The sequence below is a fragment of the Lytechinus variegatus genome, chromosome 3 (assembly GCF_018143015.1).
Source record: "Lytechinus variegatus isolate NC3 chromosome 3, Lvar_3.0, whole genome shotgun sequence".
Lineage (NCBI taxonomy): Eukaryota > Metazoa > Echinodermata > Echinoidea > Temnopleuroida > Toxopneustidae > Lytechinus > Lytechinus variegatus.
Window position 1 is genome coordinate 23,714,995 of NC_054742.1, and position 9,272 is coordinate 23,724,266.

At 35.4% G+C, this 9,272-nt stretch overlaps 1 protein-coding gene across 2 annotated transcripts; it reads left to right on the forward strand.

The window, feature by feature from the left end:
- Nucleotides 1-994: 994 nt before the first annotated feature.
- LOC121410559 (complement C1q tumor necrosis factor-related protein 3-like) lies at nt 995-6,509 on the forward strand. Of its 2 annotated transcripts, XM_041602726.1 has the most exons (4): nt 1,004-1,118; nt 1,207-1,293; nt 1,581-1,837; nt 3,883-6,509. In XM_041602726.1, the coding sequence occupies exons 2-4, from the start codon at nt 1,268-1,270 to the stop codon at nt 4,197-4,199; spliced, it is 600 nt and encodes a 199-aa protein (XP_041458660.1). In that variant the 5' UTR covers nt 1,004-1,118; nt 1,207-1,267; the 3' UTR covers nt 4,200-6,509. The 2 variants fall into 2 exon arrangements, with proteins under 2 accessions (XP_041458661.1, XP_041458660.1); XM_041602727.1 differs by lacking the exon at nt 1,207-1,293 and having other exon boundaries at nt 995-1,118.
- The last annotated feature ends 2,763 nt before the right edge of the window (nt 6,510-9,272 follow it).

Consider the following 9,272-nt stretch of genomic DNA (forward strand, 5'->3'; position numbering starts at 1 on the left):
AACTCCACCTATACATACTAGTTTGTCAAATGAAACTTTGGCTCAAAATACGTTTATCTTACTATTATTAGACTAAATGGACTAAGTGGATATTATACCAAATCGGTATAGCTTAACTGGAAATTAAACAAAGTGGTAAATGTGCTAAATTGCAATTAGACCAAATGGTTTGGGGAGCAAAAAACCTCTGATTCTTTAGAGGAAGCGTTTGATGTAATAGTCCTGACTCTTCTCTGTCAATCAGAGGGTTCCTAATATCGGCAAGGAATTTGTCCACATTTGCCACACTCGACCCAGGTGAGGTGAATATAGGTACTATGTGATTAACAGCAGGATATTATCATACAAAGCATTATAGTAGAGTATGAGCTGCGCTGTACCTTGTAACTTTGCTTTTTGGGGAATGGGGGGGGGAGACTTGCCTTGAGTTACATCATAGTCGCTCGAAAAATTAATGCATAATTTCATTAATAACATTTTGAAACAGAAATGTAGCAGTTTCTTTTTCATGAGAGTGGCATAACTTCAGCTTGACGCCATCTTTATGAGAAAACCAATAATCGCCTTTGACATACGTACATGCTTTCCAAGAGCAGATTTAATGCATCTGCATCTTAACAATTATAGGATTGCATTGTCCAGCTTGGCTTTCCATAAAGATGGCGTCGAGCTGGAATTGTGATAATTTCATGACACGGGCCCTACGTTTCTAAAAAAGAAACATCCGTAACATTGATATTTCACGAGCCAGGATATTTGATATAAATTACCACCTGTTTTCGAAATCGATAATGGAATGTATCACAAAAGATCGATATACCAAAACATTCAAACTACATGCACACTTTTAGTCAAAAATCTTGTTCTTGACCACCTGAAAGCTTGCGTGATGTTTGCAGGACATCGCAACAAGTAATGTATGCAAATTGGATTCCAAGTATTCAAGTTCATCCAAGCGCATCTCGAGCCAATTAGGAAACGTCGATACGAAGATGATAGATCACTGATCTAAACTATTTACAGCCTGATAGATCTCAAGAAAGAGTCACATTTCAAGGCGTGGTGATCGGGCGAATGACTTGATTACGGACATTTTAGTCTGAAACCAGGATTAAAAGGTAATTGAATTTTTCGTTCATTTAATGTAAAAGAAATGATCAATTCTAGGGACATTTTTTCACAAATCATTTGTATCTTCCTATACAGAGCTCAAACTGTCGACGTGTCGCTTTTAGTAGGATTGTGAAATAGAATCATTGAAGATCTAATGAGTCGCGAGTTCGATGATTATTGGTAAATGTTTTCTTTATCAATTTGTTTCTTAAAGTAAGCTTATTAAAAGAACATTCTAGATAGTAATGTCAGAAACTACGAGGCCTTGCCGCTTTGAAGTGATATTAACCCGTTAAGGCTATTCGATTAGGATATTGAAATTTCAATCAAACGAGTTGATACTGAAATTTATCTCAGTCTGACAAAGGCATATGCTAAGCCTAAGGAGGACGAGGTTATGATATTGTTTATGGAATGGTAATGTTGGCATATTTTATTTGTTATTCATTGTGTTTGTTCAATTGCAGCTTGATTCGAGCAACAATGTCGGTTTCAACAATCACCAACATCCTGATTGCTTCATGTATAGTTTCGTTGTTTGTAATGTTCACGCCCGTGTCGGCTGGCTTGAAATACGAGAGAACTATCGCATTCACGGTAGAGAGGACGACTCCCATCAGCGCATCCTCTGATCCCAGGGACATTGGGGGCTTTAATAGGAACTCAAAAAAGATCTATATCAATATCGGTGAAGTTCTGGATGTCATCACGGGGCGATTCAAAGGTAATTATACTGTAGGAGGCTGTTACTCAGTCAATGAACAAGGTTATGATATAACCTTGAACTGTTACTATCCCGAGTGGGGAAATAAGGTTGGCAATGTTTGGCTTATTTTATCTTGTTCTTGGGAACAAATACCTGATTTTTTTTTACACTGTCAGTTTCCATTACAACATTTCATCATATAAATTTGATTCTTTTTTTTTCTATATTAAAAATAGAGATTGATAATGACACTTCTTGAAATGTTACTTTCCACCGGTAGGGGGCCTACACAAAATATGCCGAAAATTCAATTCTTTGAGCGCGCTCTGGTAAAAAAAAAAAAGATAGCCTCGATGCAACTGCATGAAAATGATTTTTTTCGTTTACAAAAGTGGTATTTTAATGAATTTATTAATTGTGTTGTATACTGCTTAGATCTACATGCATGTCTGTGCTGAGTCTATCCAACATACAATACACCCCAAATATAATTTTTAAAAAATCACACTATTGTGAGGTTCGTATATTATTGAACAAAAATATTTAGTTACATCCATTTATGATCCGTCCATTATTGTACGTTTTTTATTAGAAAAATAAAATTAGTTTTGGGTCAGGACATAGAACAACTGTCTCAGTATGGTGGAAACTGATTAAGGAAGTTCACCCATACAATGTTAGTACAAGCAGGATATATGAAATATGTATATATATATATATATACTGAAATACGACGGTTTGATGAAAATCCATCGGAGAATTACAGAGTTGTGATTTATTAAAATATTGATTCTGTGACGTCACAGACGAGCAATTCCTCCATGTGACGATGTCCGTCGTGTTTCTAAAAACAAAACGCCATTTTGTCAAAACTGTTTAAAATGTTTTCTTTGTGCGGTGGATATATCATCAGACGTCATCATTTCATTCCTCCAATAAGAAATATGTTTCTATTCATTTTGATTTATTTTCATCTCAATTCATATCAATCTTTTAATACATTTTTGTAACATAACAAAGCTGCTGGTATATGACGTCACAAATTAAAAAAAAGGAATGTCGTGACGACTATCTTCCTTATTCTTTGATTTCATCAAACCTTAACCAATATTTTTCTTTAGATTTTCTGCTTTTATTGATAAACTTATTGTAAGGGTGAAATACCCCTTTAAGCAAAATAGTGTCCAAACATTGTCATTCCCATTTGACAGTTTGAGCACACATAGGTTACTGGTATCATAAAACCTTGTGCATTACCCAAGTAGGAGGCTGGAGCATCCCGTCCCCTCTAACAATAGTGAATAACAAGCATGTGGTTTTTTTTTTTGTCGCACTGAACGCTCTGTTTTGTTGACGATAATTTATATAGCCACGGGAGATAATCCTTGAAAACGCATCTGTTTAATGAAATTATGGATATGCAAGCATTATTTTAAACAAACGGAAATTTGTTATAATTTGGTAATTTTCTTTTATTTTGAGTTAAAAGAGCAAATATGGAACTTTTATACATTTGATTTTCTTTCTAAAATTGGTATACCGTCCGAGATTCTCAGCTTTACAATAATACTGATTAGTCCATTGCCTATTGAAAATAAATCAGTGATAATTATCGGTTTCTTTGATTTTCTTCAATTACTTTTTTGACCAAAAGACAACATTAAAATCAAATTGACTTATGCTGATTGTTATATTCTGTCTTTTCGCTCACTCGTAATTCAAGTTTTCTAAATCATACACTTAGTCCAAAATTACACCCTTGATTTCCCCTGTACACCATCACTGGTGAGAAAAATGGGAGAGAAGTGGAGAAAGGGGTACGAAAATATAGAAACACAGATGTAGATCGGTGAAAAAAAAAGTCTATTGCTGTTTTGGACAAGGAGGAACATACAGATTATATATTTTTTGCCCATTTGAAGATTTTTTGATTAAAAATCAATAAGAATTGTAATATGAAATGTTATCTTTGTTTCAAAACTGGATGGGTCAGTAATAACTCCCATCACAGCCCCGCGATCATCCATTTTCTTCCCAAATCACGATTTTCTCTTTTCATGCAGCTCCTCTCGAAGGCGTCTACTATTTCTACTACTCCTTCTCCAGTACGACAATGGGTGCGACGACACAAATAGAACTCCTGAAACTAAAAAACGGGAAAGATCTCCAATCAGCGACATCCCAAGTGATCCAGACTATCGCCCCTTCCACTCCTAACCCGCTCGATTCAGCCAGTGCCTCGGTCATGGTTAAACTCGAACGTGGTGACCAAGTCTTTCTGCGATTAGGACCCGGTTCTCTGGACGCATCACGTGATCGTCCGCTTCTTTTCACTGGTTACATGTTATACAGAGAAGGAAGAACGCCTCACGGTTACTAGTTGTTGCCCTTTTCATTGACCCAATGCATAATAAACTGTGGATAGATATGAAATATCCCACAGCTTTAAAAATCATTTCAATTTATGCTTTTAATTTCATTTTTTATTTACGACAACTTTCCAGTTCTAAATCTCTATTACGATTAATGCATTAATCACACATGATCACTAAAGTTTTAAATGATTATAACTAGTTAGACCAACAGACCTTGTGCATGGAATATTATATCAAACTGATTTGGTCAAGAATTTATGTCCTCTTCATAAACGTTCATGAAAGAGAGATCTCCTTTGACGAAAATTTATTTAATGTTTAATATTTAAAGATTCCGTTCGTTTTCAAAGACTCCCCTACCCTATTACCACGCAAAATATGTTACTTTGTATATCTTATTTATGTTCATGGATCACCAACAACATATTGTGAATCTCACAAATAAAATTTACTTTGCAAGTTGTGAAAATGAGTCTGTATACTGTTCCCCGTAAAGTTCTGCGGTCAAGTGCATGTGTAAAGACAGTCGGTACTGGTAGAGATTGGAGTAGATTATAATAATGGAGCGTTACTAATAAAATGTATTGACCTATAATAAAGGACGTATCAGATAAAAGGTAACCCAATGTTAATTTCTTTTCCTGGGAAAAATATAGAATTCGAGACAAAAAAAATCGCATCTTTATGAAGGGCATCTTCGCATACAAATTGTATCTGTATTATGTTTCTAAAACTATGAACACCATGAATATATATTGAAATTGAAATAATCTTAGGTGTGAAGATAGGGTGAAGGTGGTAAAGGGTGTAATAAAAAAAGTTAAAGGAGAGGGCAAAATCTCAGTGAAAAATAAATGTGTGCGTTTGTATGCAAAGGGGGGGGGGGGAAGAGAGTTAGAGAAACAGAGGAAAGGACAGAGGGGGAGGGAGAGAGAGAAATTAATAATGGGGCGTGTAACTGGAAGTGGTACATTCAAAATACAAGTAAAAAAAAACGCAACTTAAGTTTTTAACCAATCATTGTGAAAACATTTTGACCTTTTTTCAGATTCGTTTTAGTATAAAGCTTTCTGCAAAGGACCCTTGTGCCCATGGAATAATTATGAAAATCCGCAAAACGATGTAACTGATCATTAGCAAGATTCAAAAACCATTCCCATATGGTACAACAAAAGTAATGATGTGATTATGTTATCAGGTGCAGATGCCTTGAATAAAGAAAGGTCAAGAATGAAATGTTACAAAATGAAGTGTTTTTTAACAGAGGCTCATAACTTTATAATTTGCGTTGTTTTTTAAATTTTGCCTTTTTAGCCAATTTTGTATTTGTTTGAAGTGAAAGCTTGCACAAATCTTGAATGTTCAACAACACCAAAATCTTTCATTTTTAAATACGGGGCTCAACATTATTCCAAAAACATTTAATCAAATTGTGGGAATGAGAATACACCGTGTGTGGACTTAAAAAAACACACCCCAAAACTCGGTTTCATTTTAGCTAGAGTCTGGAGCTTTGGACTAAATTGTGTCATTACTGTGTGAATTAGATTTTTTTTATTCAGATCAAAATTTGTTTTGTGTTGTCCCCTCCCCCAGAAAAATGTGTGTAATTAAATAAACGAATGGCTTTTTTGTGGGGTGGGGTCTTTTGTCTTTTTTTAATGTAGATGTAGTAAATCCGTGCGACAGCTTGCTTTGAATGAATTTTGTACAATGATTGACCTGCTTGAATTTTTTTTATTAGAAATCTATTTACAAAAATTGAAAATAGCATTTGAATAAATATATGAATGCAAATGAGAATATATATTTCTTTATTAATCTTCTGTTTAATAGATACAGCCGTTTTCCGTTTTCTATTCAGATTAAAATATAAATTATCCATAATATGTATGACATGACTGATTTGGTCTGTAAACAGGCGGATTGCAACATCTCTTCTGTAAATACCCGAAGCCCGTTGAAGGCCTATAACATTTACAGCATAATTAACATGTTTGCCCCTCGTTATTTCTATGTTAACAGCATTTATGACCTGATAAAGATTATGTCTGCATTTTAATTACGAATAAACTATATTTTCCCTTCAATGTGTCCAAGGTTAGTGTGATAATACTAACGTGCTATCGGTCAATAGCTTGTCAGGGGCGGATCCAGCTTGCGCCAATAGGGGGGGGGGGCGATCTTTTTTTTTTTCAACCATATTTTTCCCAATCAGCCGCTCAAAATTTTGTTTGTTTCTTTGAAGGGGTAGTCCCAGTGGCGTACCGTGGGTCACGGCATGGGGGGGGCACCAACAAATTGAGTTACTAAGTGAGCGCGCAAAGCGCGCTCAGTTGCCAGGTATACTGACCTAATATAGACATTTTAAGGGCAGTGTCATTAAACGGATACGCATCTCACTGATCACATAATGCGAGCGCGAAGCGCGAGCTAAATTTTTATAATATTCAGACCTAAAAAGGGACATGATAGGCAAATTTTTGCAATCAATCATGATATGTGTCTGTCTCGCTAAACAAACAATGCGAGCGTGAAGCGCGAGCTGAATTTTTGTATATATTGACTACAACCGAGACATTTTAATGACTATATTTTAGGAACCCATTGAGAGTATACATATCTCACTATAGTCATCGAATGCGAGTGCCAAGCGTTTTTTGATTTTGTTAGAATTACATCTAATTACATGAAGCACTAGTAGTCATTGTAATCATGATTAACATACACATCTCACTAATCATATATTGCGAGCGCGAAGCGGGAGCTGAAAATTTAGGAAATTCAGACCTGAAGAGGGACATTTTAAGTCTTGTTGTAGGGATTCACGAATACCATACGTATTTCGCTAACCAAACGACGCGAGCGCGAAGTGCGAGCTGAAATTTTTGTATATATTGACCTCAAACAGGGATATTTTAAGAACGATTTTTCAAGGGATCCGTTAAGAGTGCACATAATCTCGCCAAAGTCATCTAATGAGAGTGTCAAGCGCATGCTGATTTTGTTAGAATTACATCTAAACATATGAAGCACTTTTTGCAGTCATTGTAATCATGATTATCATACCCATCTCACTCATCAAATATTACGAGCGCGAAGCGCGAGCGGAAAATTTAGGAAATTCAGTGCTGAAGAGGTGCATTTTAAGGCTCGTTTGTAGGAATTCACGAAGACCATAGTATTTCTCTGACCAAATGATGCAAGCGCGAAGCGCAAGTTAAAATTTTAGATATTCATATTAGAAAAAGGACATTTTAAGGACTGATTTTAGGATTTCATGAAGACTGAAGAGCAGACATATCTCACCAATCTGATAATGCGAACGTAAGCACGGAAGGAAATGTTTTATTGAACGACGTTAAAATGGGGCAATCACTTTAAGTATATAGTCATGAAAAAGAAGCATGTCACTACATAAAACAATAATTCGATGTGCGAGGAAATATATTTGGTGTATATAACTTGAAAACGGGATGTTTTAGTACAACAGGATTATCCATCTCGTCAAACAATGCGAAAACCAGGAACAATGAAGACCTATAGGCCCTGAGCAAATTATATTTCATAAAGTTATGAAAAAAATGTTATTTAATATAACATAACATAATTATAATATAATATAACATTTTAATGAAAAATAATTTCTTCTTCCCAATACGTTTCTCTCCCTTTCTCCCTCCTTTTCTCCTTTTCCCCGTTTTTTTTTGCCAACCGATGGGGGGGGCACGTATCCCCATGCCCCCCCGTAGTTACGCCACTTGGTAGTCCTAACAGTTACTATACCTTCTAAGGCTCGCTGATTTTGCTAGAATAACACCTTCACACATGAAGCCCTTTTGTAGTCATTGGTTCATGAACTTGATATTTTATTTCACTAATCAAATATTGCGAACGTGAAGCGCGACATGAAAGTTTTTGAACATCAGACCTGAAGAGGGGCATTCTAAGGCTTGTTTGAAAGAATTCATTAAGACTAAGGACCCCATGGAGGAACAGTGGTAATTTGTTATTACCGCTGAAATGGGACATCTTCCATATTTTATATGACCTATACGATTTCTTTAAAAAAATTGAACATGTATATATTTTATTTTTATATGGAAATAGAGACAAACAAACATACTATATGTAATTCAGTAACCAAATGATGTGACCACGAAGCGCGAACCCAACATGTTTGATACTCAAACCAGAAAAGGACAGCTTTTAGGAATTCATGAAGAGCAGATATATTTCACCATAATCATCTAATTCCAGCGCCAAGCACTTGCTCATTTTGATAAAATTACACCGAAAGACTATAAATCAAATATTCCGAGCGAAAAGCGCGAGCTGAAAATTGTTGAAATCTAGACCTGAAGAGGAGAATTCTAAGGCTTGTTTGTAGAAATCCACTAAGACCATATGTATTTCAATCCTGACCAAATGATGCAAGTGTGAAGCGCGAGCTAAAACTTTTTGATAGTCCTAGGAATTCATGAAGAGCAGACATATCTCACCAATCCACTAATGCGAACGTAATCACGGACTGGAAATGTTTTATATTCAGACCTTAAAAGGGGCAATCACTCTAAGTATATAGTCATGTAAAAAAAGCATATGTCACTCCATAAGACAATGATAACATGAAGTGCGAGGAAATAAATTTGGTGTACATTGACTTGAAAACGGGATGTTTAAGCACAACATGATTATATATCTCATTAAATAAACAATGTGAGCACCAGGAATGATGAACACATAGCCCGAAGCAAATTATGCTTCATAAAGTTATGAAAAAATTCCTATTTGATGTAACTTAATACATATAATATAACATAATATAATATACAATAATTTCCTATTCCCCTACTTCGTTTCTCTTTCTTTCCCCTTTTTTCTTTCTTTTCTCTTCCCCCGGTTTTGTTTTTGTTTTGTTTTTGTTTTTGCCAGCAGATTTGGGTAGTTACGCCACTGTCCCCATTCGTTCTTCTGTATTATATCTATTAAGATTTTGTCCACTAAGAATAAATAATGGACTGACAAGTGATAATTGCATAGTATATTAATTGCCACATATTTTGGTTCCAAGAAAG